Here is a 17,933-nt window from a genome sequence, read left to right as displayed (position 1 = left end):
GGATAGACATATTCAAAGTTTTTAAGAAAGAAAAAGGATGTGAATTTTGACTTTATGAAATTTTCCTGATCTAAATAGTGTATCAAAGGTATATTAAATGTATTTTGTATTTTGACACTTGTACCATCTATCATGAAAAATCAAAGAATCAAAAGAAAAAATACCATAATTCCTTCTTCCGCATTGTATACTGCTTTATAAAAATATTTCCCCTAATTGTGCATTATTGATGCAGTAAGGTGATCCAATTAATCCAATGAGGTCACTTTACCCCACAAGAAATGAATATACCTTACCGCATTATTTCTCGTCTTCCGACACTAGGAAAATTTCTGACCTCAGAGGTCTCTCAATTGTTCCCACGGAGAACCCCTCAATGCTCAATTGCTAATCGCTCAAAATCATTTGATTCAGATTGAAAGGCTTTCATTGATGTTTTGGAAACCACCAAAACTCACCCGGAGATTATCTACTGCCCGGGATTCTAAAAAAAAAAACACAGGGCTGGGAAAAGCGTTGAAAATCCATGGGAAGGTTAGGTCTTCTCTCTTTCTCACTTACGCAATTGGATGGTATATTTAAATTTCGCGCACTTGTACAATTGTATTCCGTTAAGAAGTCAGACTTAATTACCAAGTTTAATATCAGGCGTAACCCCTTCAGGTGATACCAAATTTCCATATCCTATTACAAATGCTAATGCCTATTCCAGGCTAACACTATAAAAAGGAACACTCCCTGGACTTCTGGTCAATTGTGCTTTAACAGTTGCTACAATTCACAATCTCTCTGTTGGATTACCATCTTACTAGTGCTACTTTTTATGGACTATTTTTGTGCCTACAATTAGTGCTATTTTATTGAGGAAGATAATTTAGTGTGACAGTGATTTTTGTGCACTCTGGATATCACCTCTGGATTATATTCTTTGGATTATTTTGGTGTACCTTGGATTATTCTACTCCCTATATATCAGGATTATTGGTGTAATAATTTAGTGAATTATTTCCCTAAGTGAACCTCTTTCCTACTCGATCAACGATCACAAGAGGCTTTTGTGGATTTTTCCAGTGCTCAAGAAAAGTCTCTTACGTGTGTTTGCTTAGGAACAGAAAACAAAGTTGATTGAAAAATGAGTTACAAAGACGTAACTCCGGTTTTGCGTTCTCGGACCCATGCAAGGTGTCCTGAAGAAGAAATTGTGATCTCCGGAATTTCCGGACGATTTCCAAATTCAGACAATATCAGCGAATTCGCCAAGAATCTGTACAACAAGGTGGATCTCATTGATGACGATGAGAGACGTTGGCGTCATACTTATGCCGAAATCCCCAAAAGATCGGGAAAGATCAATCATCTTGAGAAATTCGATGCCACCTTTTTCGGTGTCCACTTTAAGCAGGCTCACACAATGGACCCCCAATCACGTCTACTAGTCGAGAGAGCCTACGAGGCCGTTCTCGATGCCGGAATCAACCCTAAATCACTCCGTGGGAGTCGAACGGGAGTCTTCATAGGTGCCTGTTTCTCAGAATCCGAAAAGACCTGGTTTTACGAAAAGGTCTCAACTGGAGGATTTGGTATCACGGGGTAAGTTTTTTTTTGTTTCAAAATTTTTTGTAGACCTGATCAGGGGGCATTTTATTCCCGAAACGTTGTAGCGAATAAAAATTGAAAGAAACAATAGACTCTCTTGACATCTTAAGATCAGGAAAATTTCGTAAAATCAAAAATTTACTTTCTTGTCTTTCTTAAAGTTAGATGTACTATCACTGTTTCGTACTCTTTTTCTTTTTGTACTAATCATTACAAACTCAATTTAGATTTGAGTGCGAAAAAGTCAGTACTGTGTAATACGTTTGAGAAAGAAAGGGATAGGAATTTTGATTTCATGAAATTTTCTGAAAGAAATAGCTAAAATCGTTCGACTCGTCGACTCACACTTAAACTTTCAGCATTCAAAGTTGCAAGTCTGTCCTGCAACTAATTTTTCTACGCATAACGATTTTAGAACGGTGATACCGGTGATACAGATTGAAGCGCCTCATTCCTTCCCGGATTCCCGGACCCGCGAAAATCCCCTTAAAAGAGGCACTTACAGCGCACATTGGTGGTGGTGGAGCGGCTGGCCGGAAGGAACCATTATGGTTCGAATGGTTCGAATATAACGGATATTGGCACAGTGAAGTTGCAGAGAACGACTCTACTCGACTCTGTTTGCAGTAAAAACAACTACAAAATGTTGTGTGCGTTGTACTTTTAGAATTAGTTCACAGTTAAAAGGCTATTGCGTTCTCTAAGTACAGATAAAACCTCCGAAAAATCAACGTTAGATCCGTCATGGAATCTGTAAGGGCGGTTCAAGGCAATTGCGTGGATGAGCGCCTTGGCCGCCAGAGGCTTCACTAGACCCTTCAGCGTTCCTCCTAATGATCTATTCCCTATGATGATCCGACATGAAATAACTCTCACAATACTGATCCTCTCTACGATACCCCTCTCGAAGGGGCAACTCACAGGCTTAAACTAGGAACGCTCTTAGGAGAAATCGACGCCGCTCCGAGAGACATCTATGATGTCAATTCAAATGGCATTAATCCTTGGTCGAAGTTGCGTAGGGCCCCTATGGGTCTCCTCAATACAAAGAACATCACATTTACATTTTACATAAACATCACAAAGAAGATCTTCTTTGCTCGTCGACAGGCCCTCAATATTCATTGAAATGATAGTAAGGGCCGGTCCTGAAAAGGACCTTTTTGTGTTAAGTGTACACTGGTAAAAATAAAAGGATCAAATTGATCCTTTTGCAAAGGATGGATCAAATTAACGAGTTCCATTATGCAAAATGTGCATTCAGAGTTCGAAATTTAATCCATCCTTTGCAAAAGGATCAAATTTGGATCAATTTGATCCTTTTATTTTTACCAGTGTAGTCATTACCGAAAGATAGAATCCGTGAGTATTCACTAGCTTTGTGATTGAGGTATTCACGTGTTTTTCGACACTCAATTTAAGCCTTTTGGTGGAAGGATCAGTCAGTCCCCGGAGACTGTCCAGGAGCACCGACTTAGTTCCGAAAAAGTCCTAAATACGCGTGGAGGTTCCTTCCTTGCTCTCAGCAAAACACCATGATATTATTAGTACCCAGCTTGCGAGCAGAAACCAAACTCCGAGATATTTAAACTCATTAACTCTTCTGATTAGCACACACTTTCAAACACAAGGCCTACATTTAGGTTTATCGGAAGGCCTGGAACTCGCGAACGATGTCGCACCTTGAACCTGTACTGAATTTGCCGGATGGAACACCATCCTGTAAGACTTATCGGTTCCGCGGCTAAGGTATCTGCCATTCTTCTGAATCCGTAAAGACTAATTGGGTACACAGTGTGCCTTGTCATAGGCAGAGAGCTTATGTGCCTTACGCTAGTACGCTCTCAACAGAACATCAGTTTATCCTGAGCTACGAGTACATCAACACACCCTTAACAAGAGTAATCTTGTTGTGCCACCACAACTTGTACTTCTCTCACAATCTGTTGGAAAGATCCTTTATTTTATGACCGTATTTCATTATTCAACTTCAACAAGGGCGGGAAGGTTAGTTGGAAAAGGTTTGGAAGGCTAAATCTCAGTATCGCTCCGAAGGTCTTAATCGTTTTGCCTCTGAATGCTGCACTGTAGGGTAGAAAGTCCTTATAAAAATTAATATCGATACTCTGTATTGCTTTTCCTCTTTAACTTCGAGCAATAGAAATCATGAGGTCGAACGGCTTAGCCTATGAACTTCAATTTCCAGTAAACTCGTTTACGTAAAGTTCAATTGTCTCTACAGCGGGAAATTTCTGTTTTCCGCAAAAGAGAATGAAAGTTAAATGTCTTCATACTTAATTCATTTATTCAAATTGCACTGTTTGTATATTTCTGTAAGGTCTCTACTATATGCGATTCCATTTGCATCCTCTTCGAAACTTACGTATTTAAAATTATGGCCGACTGTGTATTCAAATTTTTTTTCCAATGAAGATAATCTTGTTCACATATAAGTTATAAGTCTAAGACTTGTACGTGAGAAAGTGAGGCAAACAAAACCAGTATCCTATTTTGTTCTCTATCTAATCTCTTGCATGATTCCTTTGAAACTAACAGATGCAGTCGTGCCATGATGGCCAACAGGATCTCATATTCATTGGGTCTCCAAGGACCATCTTTGCTCTCTGATACGGCCTGCAGTAGCTCCATGACAGCCCTCGATATAGCTTTCAGTGCCATGAGGAACGGCGAGTGTGATGCTGCCATTGTCGGTGGAGCTAATCTCTTACTTCATCCTTACGTTACTCTCCAGTTCGCTCGCCTGGGTGTACTTTCAATGGATGGCTACTGTCGACCTTTCGACAAAGATGGTAAGGGATATACCCGATCCGAGGCTATCTGTTGCATCTTTCTGCAACAGGCCAAAGACGCCAAGCGAATTTACGCCAAGATCATCTACTCCAAAATCAACTGTGATGGGTACAAGGAGGAAGGTATCACCTACCCATCTGGTCAGATGCAGAGAAAACTCCTTACGGAATTCTACCAGGAAGTGGGTATTGATCCGCGAAAAGTTGATTTTATGGAGGCTCACAGTACTGGTACTCTTGCTGGAGATCCTGAAGAGTGTTCTGCCCTCGATGCTGTCTTCTGCACCGGCAGGGAAAAACCTCTACCCGTGGGATCTGTGAAGAGTAACATCGGACATTCGGAGTCTGCATCGGGAACTTGCAGCATTGCTAAAGTGATCATCGCGATGGAGAATGATCTCATTCCGCCAAATATTAACTTTACGGCTGTTCGACCTGGAATTCCTGCTCTCTTGGAAGGGCGTTTGGAAGTGGTCACTGAGCCTACAAAACTAGATGGACCACTGATAGGAGTAAATTCCTTTGGATTCGGTGGTGCTAATGCCCATGCTCTCCTCGAAGCGAATCCCAAAAGCAAAGTTAATCATGGCGAGCCACAAGATGATCTTCCCAGGTTGGTGATTTGGTCAGGAAGAACAGAAGAAGCTGTCAATGAAGTGCTCGATTTTATGGTAACGCGTCCACTCGATGCTGAATTCGTAGGATTGCTGCACAGTACCCAAATGGATAGTGTATCTGGGAATGTTTTCCGAAGCTACGGGCTCTATCGGAAGGATCCTAATGGCGGAAATGCAATTTGCTTGAGTCGAGAAGCTCAACATTATACTGGAGTTAAGAGACCAGCTGTCTGGGTATTTAGTGGAATGGGCAGTCAGTGGTGTGAGATGGGAACATCCCTCATGAACATGCCAATGTTCAGAAAGTCAATCGAACGCTGTCATGAGATCTTGAAGCCGAAAAAACTCGATCTCATTGGTATCCTTACATCCACTGATCCCACAACCTACGACAACATTCTTCATTCGTTTGTCGGAATCGCTGCCATTCAAATAGCTCTCGTGGACATTCTAAAGTCCCTAGATCTGGAGCCTGATTACATTATTGGACACTCTGTGGGAGAATTGGGTTGTGCTTATGCTGATGGATGCTTTACAGCTGAAGAAATGATCTTAGCAGCTTACTGTCGTGGAAAAGTTAGCGTAGAGACTGAAAAGATCTTCGGATCAATGGCCGCTGTAGGTCTAGGTTTCCGGAAAATCCGGAGTCTTCTGCCACCTGGCATTGAAGTTGCTTGTCACAACAGCCCAGATTCTTGTACAATCTCAGGCCCTGCCGACGCTATTGAGAAGTTTGTGGCAGAACTCAAGAGTCAGGGGATATTTGCCAAGGAAGTTCCTTGCTCCAATATCGCCTACCACTCTCGATACATCGCTGATATGGGTCCAAAATTGAAAGCTCTGCTCACTGAAGTGATCCCTGAGCCCAAGAAACGTTCTCCCCGATGGCTCAGTACAAGTGTTCCTAAGCAGAGATGGGATTACACTGAGAATCACTACAGTTCAGCTCAGTATCACACCAACAATCTACTTAACTCTGTACTTTTTGAAGAAACCTCAGCTATGCTGCCCAACAATGCAATCACCATTGAAGTTGCTCCACATGGACTTCTTCAGGCTATCCTTAAGAAATCAATGCCCAATGCTGTACACACCGGGCTCGCCCAGCGAGGAAATAAGGACAATATTCAGTTCTTGTTCACAGCTCTTGGAAAGTAAGTTTCTAAGTGGTTCAGTAACGATTGCTCTTGCGATCACTTACTCCCTTCCTTTTCAAGCAATGAAATGCTAACTGTATTCTCTTGTCTAGGATTTACATGAATGGCGTTGATATTCCCATTGATCGAATGTATCCTCCAGTTCAATTCCCAGTTTCTCGGGGAACTCCCATGATCTCTCCTCTGATCAAATGGGATCACAGTGAGGATTGGTATGTGACAAAGTTTGAAGCCCTGAAGATCCTTAAATCTGGAGAACGTCGTTGTAAAGTCCAGCTCACAATGGACGATTATGAATATATCTCTGGGCACACGATTGATGGTAAGATATTAAAGATTGTAGTTGTTGCATGGTATCTAGTAAACTCTCTGAATTTTTTTTCGTAGGAAGAATCCTTTTCCCAGCTACTGGATACCTCCATCTTGTTTGGGAAACTTACGGAATGATGAAGGGAGATTTGTTCTTCGACATGGAAATTGAATTTACCGACGTGCGTTTCCTCAGAGCCACAAATATGACCAAGGATACAGAAATCGAATTTCTCATCATGATCCAACCGGGAACTGGTCGATTTGAAATTACAGAGGGATCATCGGCTGTTGTGACGGGCCTTATAAAGCAATTGGAACCAGGAACATCCTTAATTAGCTTCCCCGATCCTGCCCCATCGAAGTATCCCATGTTGCAAGCTAAGGACTTCTACAAGGAGCTCCGTCTGCGTGGATATCAATACAATGGCTTCTTCAGGGCGGTACATGAAGCCAGGGGAGATGGATTGGTGGGAAAGGTTAAGTTCGAGAAGAACTGGGTACCTTTCCTCGATTGTCTTCTGCAGGTTCATATAGTTGGTCAGGATTCTCGATCTCTTATGCTTCCTACTCGAATTCAGAGGATGCGTATCAACGGACGAGACCACATGAACATGTTCAATGAGGAAAATCCCTATTTTGACGTCAAGGTTTCAAAAGAGCTCAACATAATCAGTTCTGGAGGAGTTGAGATTGTAGGCTTACACGCAAGTCCTGTAGCTCGACGTCGTCCACCTGGTGTTCCAGTTCTCGAGACATATAAGTTCATTCCCCATCTCCCAACTCCCGAAATGTCCAAAATCGATGCTATTCGAACATGTGTTCAGCTCGCCCTTGAGAATAATCCCAATTTCAAAGTGAAAGTAGTGGAAGTGGACACAAATGAGTCCACTGAGCCCATTATCACCTTTTTCCAAGAAGCTTTGGGTGATCTACCTCTGGTTTCCACAGATCTCATGTACCTAACAGCAAGGGAAATTGAGCTGCAGGAAGTTCATGTTGAAAATGGAAAACTCTCCACTCAGACCAACTGTATGTTTGTTATAGCTTCGGATTGCTTGGCAAATCCTGATTTCGTAGAGAAGTCTGTAGTGAGTCTAACAGAAAACGCATATCTCGTAACTCGAGAGTCTAAAGATCTTCATGTGGAGGATATTAAAATTCCACCAGGCTTCCAATTGATTCTGTCAATTCCAACTGAAGATGAGACTATTGTTATGTGTCATCGTTTGCGTCGCAAACTAATTGGAAATCCCACTGTGGTTAAGATTTCTATGGAGGATACTAAGTACGAATGGCTAAACAAAATCCGAGCTGCAATGAAGACTGGTCCTGTAACTTTGGTATCTGAGGGAGAACCCACGTCCGGAATCATCGGCTTGGTGAATTGTTTGAGAAAAGAACCCGATGGATACCTTATCAGTTGTGTCTTTGTGGACGATTCAAGTGCTCCTCCGTTTGACTTCGACAATCCTTACTTCAAAGCTCATCTCAAGCTTTCTCTGGCTATCAATGTCTGCCGCGGAGGTCGTTGGGGAAGTTACCGGCATTTGAAGCTTGAACAAGTTCATACTTCTGCACCTACAAAGCAGCATTGTTTCGCCAACGTCCTCACACGTGGAGACCTCACCTCGTTATCTTGGCTCCATGGTGGACTTTCAGAGCGCTACTTTGACGAAGAGGGTGTCGTTCATGTCATGTACTCTTCTCTCAATTTCCGCGATATCATGCTGGCTACTGGAAAACTAGCCGTAGAAGTTGTTGGATCAACTCGTTTGGAGCAAGAATGTGTCCTAGGCTTTGAGTATTCTGGGATCGACAATCGAGGTCGTCGGGTTATGGGAATGGTAAATTGCGGAGCATTGGGAACTCACCTAATTTCCGACGAGAAGCTCACATTCAACGTACCTGATCACTGGACTCTTCAAGAAGCCGCCACAGTACCCGTGGTTTATCTAACTGTCTACATTGCTTTCTTCATTAGTACCACAATTAAAAAGGGCAAATCTATTTTGATCCACGCTGGAACTGGTGGCGTCGGAATGGCAGCCATTCGTACCGCATTTGAATATGGTTTGGATGTCTACACGACAGTAAGCACACCAGAGAAGAAAAAGTTCCTGCTGGAGAAATTCCCCAAACTCAAGGAAAGTCACATCGGCAATTCACGTAACACTACTTTCGAAAAGATGATCATGTTGCAGACAAAGGGCAAGGGTGTTGACTACGTACTCAATTCCCTCTCCGATGACAAACTTCATGCTTCAGTAAGGTGTTTAGGAATTGGTGGAAAATTCCTTGAAATCGGCAAATTTGACATGGCAAACGATACAAAACTCGGACTTGGAGTCTTTCTCAGAGAAATCTCCTTCTGTGCAGTTCTCGCAGATAATCTTTTCAAAACCACTTCGGATTACAAAGAGGTAGGTCTTTAAACCCTTCTCTCTGATACACCTCGTACTAACAAAGAAACCTATTTTCAGTACCTCTTCAATCTCATCCGTCGTGATATCGATTCAGGAATTATTATACCTCTTCCATCGACTGTTTTCGAAGCTCAAGACGTTGAGAAGGCTTTCAGATTCTTGGCCAGTGGAAAGCATATGGGAAAAGTTTTGCTGAAGATACGAGAAAATGAGAAAGACAAACTAACTTATCCTATCACAATCACTCCTCGAGTTAATTGTGACTTTGAATTCTCTTATATCATTCCGGGAGGTTTGGGAGGATTTGGACTCGAATTGGCAGATTGGTTGGTTATTAGAGGAGCAAGAAAACTTGTTCTCAGCTCAAGCCGAGGAATTACAAAGCAGTACCAAGCATACAGAATAAGGTAAATTGTTTATCGAAACGACCAATTAACATCTGGGGATGGGTTATAGACCTTTTAGACCGTTTTTAACCATTTACGTTCAGATCATTGAAGAAGGCCTTCTGGTTCTTCAGGAACTTGACTCTTGAACCAGAGGTCGTACCAGATTCTTCGTGAGTTCTTATAACTGTTCAGTCTTGGAATTTTAAAAAGAAGAACCATTAAGCGGACTTACCATTATTAATAAGACGTCAGCTTCAGTCAGTTGTCCTTCTTATACACATTTTTCACTTTTCACTTCACTCTTTCGAATCCATCAAATCTGTAAATCATTCACTAGCGTTTTACACATTTAGTTCTTACCTCTCTTCCCTGTAAAAATACTTTTCTGACCTACCGAAAATTCTCTACACAGGATCTGGGAAACATACGGTGCCAAAATCGTCGTCAGTACAGCCAACATTGCAACACGCGAAGGATGCCAGCAGTTGATTCAGCAAGCAGCAAAACTGGGTCCCGTTGGTGGAATCTTCAACTTGGCTGTAGTTCTCCGAGATAGCATTCTTGAGAATCAAAATGAAGAGAAATTTACCGAATCAATGGCACCCAAAGCTATAGCTACAAAGTACCTGGACGAACTAACACGCACCATGTGTCCACATCTTCAACAATTCGTTGTCTTCTCGAGTGTCTCCTGTGGCAGAGGAAATGCCGGGCAGTGTAACTACGGAATGGCTAATTCTGTTATGGAGAGGATCATAGAGAAGCGTGTAGCCGATGGATTGCCAGGAAAAGCAATCCAGTGGGGTGCAGTGGGAGAAGTAGGATTGGTAGCAGACATGCAGGAAGACAAGATTGATATGGAGATCGGAGGAACACTACAACAGAGGATTTCGTCCTGCCTCACAGAACTCGACAATCTCCTCACAACTGACGATCCCATCGTGGCGAGTATGGTTGTGGCTGAAAAACGAGCCGGAAGTGGTGGAAAGGGCAACATCATTGAAACCGTGATGAACATAATGAGTATTCGCGATATCAAGTCCATCTCCATGGACGCTACATTGTCAGAACTGGGAATGGACTCTCTCATGGCTGTTGAAATTAAACAGACACTAGAGAGAGAATTTGAACTGTTCCTAACACCCCAAGACCTTCGATCGCTCACCTTCATGAAGCTCCAAGAATTGGCGGACAGTCGCGATAAAGATGGTAGTGAGAATGTTAAGCTCAAGCTGGCCAATGATGACAAACCCGTTGGAATGGCGATGCTTTTGCGAAATTTGGGAGATGAAACGAACAGCGAGAAGACAATCTTACGCGTCAAGAGTCGCGATGAGAACGTCAAGTATGTTTCCTGCGCACTCATGATCCCTGGCATTGAGGGTGTTGCTGGAAATGCTTTCTATGCCATCAGTGCAAATATCTCTCTACCGGCATTTGTTCTGCAACTCACCCATACCATCAGAATCCAATCGATTCCCGAGATCGCAAAAGCAGTTATTGAAGTAAGTGACTTTTGAATACGTCTGCGTTTTGCTAAGTTAGAATTTTGTAATGCCATGCAACTGTTCCGATCATGCAAAGTTCTTAGTCAGAGTCAAAGATGTCAAATCTGGGGTTCAATACTTGAAACGAGTTCCACAATAAAAACGATCATGTGGAACTTAAAATAATAACTTTGAAAACCGGGTAGCTCTCAGTTTACATCTGGGAATGATCCGGAACATACACTGGTCCTCAAACTAGTGTACGCCTTTCCGTGATTTAACATTAACTACCATGTTCGACTATTATCGTTGCGGTACCCTACCACGGAAGTCTAACCAACAAGAGATATCTTGTTCTTTTTCCAATTTTCAGTTTAGTTTCAGATTAGTCCCTTTCAAGTAACAGTAAAGTTTAGTAGGAGGAGCAGCTTTAATCGTGACTCAAGATTACGTGGAGAACTTTTTAAGATAGTTAAAGAGATAGTCCGGGAGACCCTAAGAGGTCAGGTAGACCTGAGAAATATTTCGGTTTCTTTTCACAAAGAGTAAGATTTGTCTATAGTTCGACTGAATCTTTATGGCCACTAATTCGGGTCCATTGTGGATTTCCGGGATTTCCCATTTCTCCTTTCTATCTTAACCACAAAGGAGGTCCTCCAAATGTATATCTCGGCTTCTGCGTGCCAGGGTACACACACAATGCCGTTTCTATATTTCACGGGAAACCAGCCTTGGCTGGATCAGTTGCAGTGAATGTGTATTTGTATCTACAGAACTCTGCATGTCGAAACTCATTTCTGTACTAAGCCTCTCCTGTTTAGACAATTTATTCTTCTGCTGCTAAAAACCTGCAACTGTTAACATTCGAACCTGAAACCTCAGTCATAGAGACACTACTCTACCAATTGATACACAGAGGTTCTATCGCCATCTCAGCTTTGCTACCAACCTCTATAACAACTGAACGAACAGTCTGTTCAATGGTAGTACTGTCATTTCCATTACTTTTCATTCATTCACTGAACGAAATCAAGACTGATACAACAGTTGCAAAGTCTGCAGCTGCCAAGTCTCGAACCTAAAAGCTCAGTTATAGAGACACTACTCTACCAACTGATTCACTATAGTTCTACCGTTGGCTTAGCTTTGCTACCAACCAGAACAACTCAAGGAACAGTCTTTAAACTGAACAAGTTGATCGGTTCTACTTTTTACATCAGTTTTAAACTGATACAGGGGTCTCTAGCGGCACCTGAATGTAACTAGCTTGAAACATAAAAAATCTTTCATTTCTCTTGCAGGACATCAAGAATGAAGTGATGAAAACATCTGAATTCTTCTACCTCGTCGGATACTCCTTTGGGGCTTTCATCACACTTGAGATTGCCCGACTGCTCGAGGAATCAGGAATGTCTGGACAAATTCTTTTGATAGACGGAGCTCCTGCCTTCCTCAAGCGTCTTGCCATTGGTCAAATGACCGAAGACTACACCGACGAAACAATTCAGATTGTCTTGATTTCTGGTATCATTCGCATAATCTTCCCCGACGAGAATGCTGAGGATCTCTTTGCCAGGATATCTGAACTGAAAACATGGGAGGATCGTGTGAACAAGTTGGTGGAATTGAGCAAACATCAGCATGTCTATTCCGAGGGCTACCTACGATTAATGGCCGATGCCTTGCTCATGAGACTCAAGGTCATCCTGGAAGCAGATATTACCAACATTGTGCCTCTCAAATGTCCCATAACCCTCGTTCGTCCCACCGAAGTGTCCATTGTGGACATCGATGAGGACTACGAGCTATCTAAGTACACAACTGGCCCTGTGAATCTCAAATTCATCGAGGGCAATCACATCTCCATGCTGGAGAACAGCAAACTTCCACAGATCATCAATGATCTCGACCCCAAGTTGGAGTCAGACAAAGCCTTCAAGAAGTACCTCACAAACTAAATGTAACGACTTCTAATTTCATTAAAAAACTTCATTATTCTGTATTTCATTGTGGTGAAAAGCTCACGATAAATTCATTTTACAATTGTTTTAAAAAATGATTAAAAAGAAATAAATACCGAAAGAAATATTTACCAACCGAAGTTATTCTTTTCAGCGTTGTCAGAGGAAGCATCTTGGAAGTTGAAGTCCCCATTGTCGGATTCAATATTGAAATCGCCGCTGCAAGCGTCAGTTCCGAAGTCACCCAAATCGCCCATGTCCATGATTGAATTTAGCTCACTGAACTCCTTGAAAGATGATCCAGATGGAGATGGTGGGGACTTGGCCGGAGTATTCACTGCTGGTTTAATCACAATATTTTCAAGCACCTTAACTCTCTTGGCTTCCGATATCTTCTTAGATTCTTCCATCTCCATGAAATTCATCTTCTTTTGAGCCTTTGTTTCCGGTTTTGGCTTTTCGGAAGGTTTTTGCTTCTCTTGAACCTGCTGCTTCTCAGTTGCCTTCACTTTCTCCTTTGATGCATTCTTAACTTCTGCCTGTGATACGTTCTTCTTTTCCTGGGAAGAAGCTACAGCTTCCTGGGAGAATTTCTTCTCTGACTTCATTTTTTTCGCTTCACCCTTCTTGCTTTCTGCCAATTCCGTGAAATCAGCAAAAGTCAAACGCTTCCTTGGACATTTCTTCTCTTCTGCTTTCTTTTTCTCTTCTTTCGCCACAGTTTTTTGTTGATTGGAAGGGACCTGAGCGGAGGTCTTTGATGCTGAACGCATTTCATTCAAGTCCACCTCCATTTTGTCTGCCTTCACATCTTTAACAGGCTCTTCCTGAACAATCTTCCGAGCAGACTCATTCTTCTGCCTTTTCGGAGGTTTTTGTGGTTCTGAGACCGCTTTTGTACTTCCTTGAACTGCTTCACCAGGCTTCTTGATTTCCGGGTATGACTTCCTCTTACCCTTTGTGTCTTTTGTCTCTGTTATTGGCGTCTTTGTGAAAAGTTCAGAAAGTACATAGTCCTTTTTCTTGATTTCCAATCCCTTGGAGATAGTATTGGGGTTAGAAAACCCCATTAGCGAATAAGACTCATCCTTGGATTGAATGGAAGTCCCTATCTTCCTTTCCATCAATTGTACCATTTTATTGTGGCACTCTTTCTGAAGATTCACGAGAGTATCATCCGTTGAATTCATTTCCTTAACCAGAGACTTCATAGTAATCTCCTTTAACTGAATTTCCTGCTCTAATTTATGACCTTCTCTATGACACTTTTCATCGCAAGAACCAGTATCATTTTGGATTGTATTGACCTGGTTCTCCAGTTCTGAATTCTCTTGCATCAACGTGAAAATTTGCGAGTCCGTCTGAGAAGATTGGGTACGACGAACTACATGTTCTTGCCCAACTTCAGACGTTTCAAATTCATTCTGCAACTCACTTAGCTGCACTTTAAGATTCCTTTGCAACTTCTGTGTAGTTGCTGCAATGTTAGTCTCATCTTTATGCACTCTGCCTAATATCTTATTTTTCTCCTTCAAATCTTCTCGTCTGAAAATCAAACACAGCGGCCACACAAACAAAACATTAGCTGAAGTAGCTGTTGCAATAGAACCGCAACTTTCCTTAATGCCTTACAACTTACACGACTAATAACTAGTAAGTTACGACAATAGCTGATACTAACGCTGACGCAGATATGATCGAAATGTCCGTATGAACTACTTTATTAGACATATTCGAAAATGATTGAAATCGCTTTGGACCAACCAAAATCACGATTATAGTGAAGAAGACCAGAAGACAGGAGATCAATGTTCTTAGCGGCTAGCTTCTATAGGACGGTAATACGGGCTTCAGTCCTAAGGCCTAACCATATGGCTTAACTCTTATAATTCCTTATGTGTCAAGATAATTTGGAAAATTTAACTTAAACTTGGGACCTTGGGATACAGACTTGGGACCTTCGAGGGATCCTCCCATTAGTTAACCTTGGGACCATTAACATGCCTCTCCCCACCTTTCCTTCCCGAAAACGCATCGAGCGATTTTTGTTCGTTTTTGGAATTTATGAAAGGTTGTTCAGGCGGGCATTTTTTCTGTATACGAAAATTCCAAAAAAGACCTAATAACACTTTTTTTATAATTTGTAGGCTTTTTATTTGTAAATTAGGCACAACGGTTAGAGATTTTTACAAGTTTGAATAATTTGCTGAGTAAAACACGCTGTTCCGCAGCTTGTAGGGGAGAGAGGTGAGTTCATTAGAGCGAGTATTTCTCGAAGCATCTAAGGAAACCAAGATTGATAATGTGAGTGAATGAGCTAGCTAGCACGCATAATTGACAGGTGCTAGAGCGAGTTGACTTGGATTTCCAGCAGCCTTTTCTGCCATGTCCGCTGATTTTACCGCTTTAAATATGCGTGGAGTTTCCTGGATTTTACCGCTCAAAATCCGCGTAAGCTTCCGAGATGGAATTTGACGCTAAATTTCTTCCTAGCGTTCCATGGACGTTTGCGGAACTCCGTATAGGACCGTCTAATAAGAAATGTCCGCGAGTTTCCATGGACTTTTCTTGCACGAATATTTCCACGTCATTTACTATGGATTATTAGCGGTATAATCGGCAGTCAGCCCTTTAAAAATTCGGAAAAATCCTCTATATTTCCACGAAATTATCCGTTGGAATTGCCATGCAACGGCCTTAGAGGTTTCCGTGGTTTCATATTACGGAATTCCACGACTTTTCCAGTGGATTTTTTTTAATATTTTTCTTCAAAATAATTCCAAAAATTGATTAAATTTTCATATAGAATTTCCACAAATAAATGGACGATCAGTGCTAATTGGCAACTTGGAACTTGGAGAGTATTCATCTATCAGACGAACACTCAGTTGTTCTACTTTTGAGTTGAAAATATTGCTACCATATCGTTCATTTGAGTCGGTCTAGCTCGTAAGAATTTTCGCGTTTACTTCCATGGAGTCTTGGCAGGAAAGATATCAAAAAATATACTCGGAATATTCAAGGGAAATTTTGTTAAAATTTCCAGGGAATTTTCTTAGATAATTGCAAGAAAATACTTCGGAATTTTTTTCAAGGAAATCCACGCGAAAAAAGCTGAAAACTCCGCAGAATTCCAAGCGGAATATTAGCGATTATTTCCCCGAAATCTCACGCGGAAAAATAGGAGAAAAATTCCATGGACTTTTCTGTTACTGTGAAACTGCGGCCGATCGGCTACAGGGAGGGCAAATGTATAGTGTTTCAAGGTCAAAAGTTAAAAGGAATCCAGAGAACGTATTTCTCAACTGAATGGTATCGTATTTGAGCTCGTTGGAAAGGTCTTGGATTAAATCCAATTGGTTATAAACCGAATCATAACCAATAAGTTTTTTTTCATTAGATCAATTCGGCGGCTCCATTCCATACTATTCTAAGTCGACTTTGAATTATATTACTCCGAGAGATATGTTGTTCCTTGAACCGAGATCAACAATTGTTGAAAATTTGGTGGTTATCCCGCGTTCGGGTAACGAGATATTCAATTTTTTTCGAAAAAAAATTACACGGGTAGCATAGGAAATCGCCAACTTTAAATGGCTCTCCTGAAAAGTTATCATTCTGAGATAGAATAGTGTAGAATGGAACCGTCGAATTGTATTACTCATAAGCTATTTTGGGCAATCTTTTGAGTAATTTTAAGTAAACGGTAAATGATGAGAAAGTACTTTTGACGTATAGCATCTAAGGGGTATATAGCCTGAAACCCTTTAGCACCACTTTTTTGCATTAATTAATAACAAACTCCATTTATTTAGATAATGTATCTAACTAAGGTTAGAATTTGTCAACCAGAATTCAAATCAGGAAAGAGGATAAAAGAAAATATTATCAAAAATGATGCGATGTCAAACTTTCTTTGCGTCATTTTGAGCTAAAATTTTACGACTTCTGCGAAACGAGAAAAAGACAACAAAATGAATTAGTACTTCTGTCGGACTATTTTTCTCACTTTATTGAAGAAATTATCCAACATTGTCTAGTTTGAATATGAATTTGCGAATGGGTAAGGGTTTGTGACCAAACCTGGGGTGATACGATAACTTACAGTGCCCGCTTTGTAATCCGGATGATTGGGAGACAAAATGACAGATGTCCGCTTCGTAATCCGGATGGATTTTTTGAATTTGTTCAACGTCTCGAAAATATAATATACAAGGTTCTTTTTGTAGAAATAGAATAAAAGTTTTAAAGAAGCTTAAAGAGACATAAAGAGAATTTTATGCTATTATACTTCATTTATTAAACAAAAACATCGCAGGATAATTCATTTTCATTGCTGAACACACATGCATACATAACCTCAAAGTTATTTTAAATGTAACCGTCGATAACTCGTCCGGATTAAGCCGATCCGGATTAGAGAGCGGGCACTGTATTTTCGATATTATCGACTGTCGATTCTGAAAAATTTAAAAGATAACTGCACTTTCTGTAACTAATATAGAGGTCTATCAACAGTCTCATTCTTTTAAGAATGTCACAATAAATGGCCCAACAATCCGTAAAAAGTCGACATTCACTTAATCTAACAGATACAGATTTATCGATACTATCGATTCGATAGTGTCGAAAAGTTATCATTCCACCCCTGACTTTTTCTCTAGTTCTTTTTTTTCAAAGTAATGCAAGTTATTTTCAAATAAAAACCATTCTGATATGAAGAAAAATATATTTTTTTTAATTTAATTTTTTTTCTAAAAAAAATAATGTTTCTTGGGTTAATTTCTTAAAACCGAAAAAGTATACTTACTCTTCCCTGTCCAGATTAATTGCCTCAAGATTCTCGGCCAAATTATTCGCATCCACCTCCAATTCTGCGACTTTTTTTTCGTCTGCAGGAATATTCTTATTATCCTCTTCCTCCAGGAAATGACGAATTACTATAAATTTCCATGAAAGACAACGAAGATAAAATGTAATGAAAACCTATATATTCTATGAAATATATACTTACTAATCAAACGGCTGTAGAGCTCTAGAAAAGTCGCTTTGGTTTCATACTCTTCCTGATAAAGTTCACTGTATATCTCCATGATTTTTCAAGATTCTTTTCAACACGATAAAAAGATGATAAAACGCCGGCGTTTGAAACAAAATATTCTCTACCGGTTCTTTTCCGAT

General features: G+C 40.8%; 2 protein-coding genes across 2 annotated transcripts; one reads left to right on the top strand and one right to left on the bottom strand.

The window, feature by feature from the left end:
• The first annotated feature begins 748 nt into the window (after window positions 1-748).
• On the top strand, window positions 749-12,883 carry LOC129799187 (fatty acid synthase). Its single transcript, XM_055842867.1, has 7 exons — window positions 749-1,590; window positions 4,153-6,177; window positions 6,273-6,502; window positions 6,568-8,912; window positions 8,973-9,322; window positions 9,717-10,809; window positions 12,093-12,883. The coding sequence occupies exons 1-7, from the start codon at window positions 1,133-1,135 to the stop codon at window positions 12,747-12,749; spliced, it is 7,158 nt and encodes a 2,385-aa protein (XP_055698842.1). The 5' UTR covers window positions 749-1,132; the 3' UTR covers window positions 12,750-12,883.
• LOC129799188 (uncharacterized) lies at window positions 12,766-17,932 on the bottom strand. Its single transcript, XM_055842868.1, has 3 exons — window positions 17,767-17,932; window positions 17,563-17,692; window positions 12,766-14,297 (listed from the first exon to the last, which is right to left on the bottom strand). Exons 1-3 carry the CDS (start codon window positions 17,843-17,845, stop codon window positions 12,881-12,883), a joined length of 1,626 nt encoding a protein of 541 aa, XP_055698843.1. The 5' UTR covers window positions 17,846-17,932; the 3' UTR covers window positions 12,766-12,880.
• Window position 17,933: the final 1 nt, after the last annotated feature.

Source organism: Phlebotomus papatasi, chromosome 1 (genome assembly GCF_024763615.1).
Source record: "Phlebotomus papatasi isolate M1 chromosome 1, Ppap_2.1, whole genome shotgun sequence".
Taxonomy (NCBI): domain Eukaryota; kingdom Metazoa; phylum Arthropoda; class Insecta; order Diptera; family Psychodidae; genus Phlebotomus; species Phlebotomus papatasi.
This window is presented reverse-complemented; position numbering and strand designations above follow the sequence as displayed.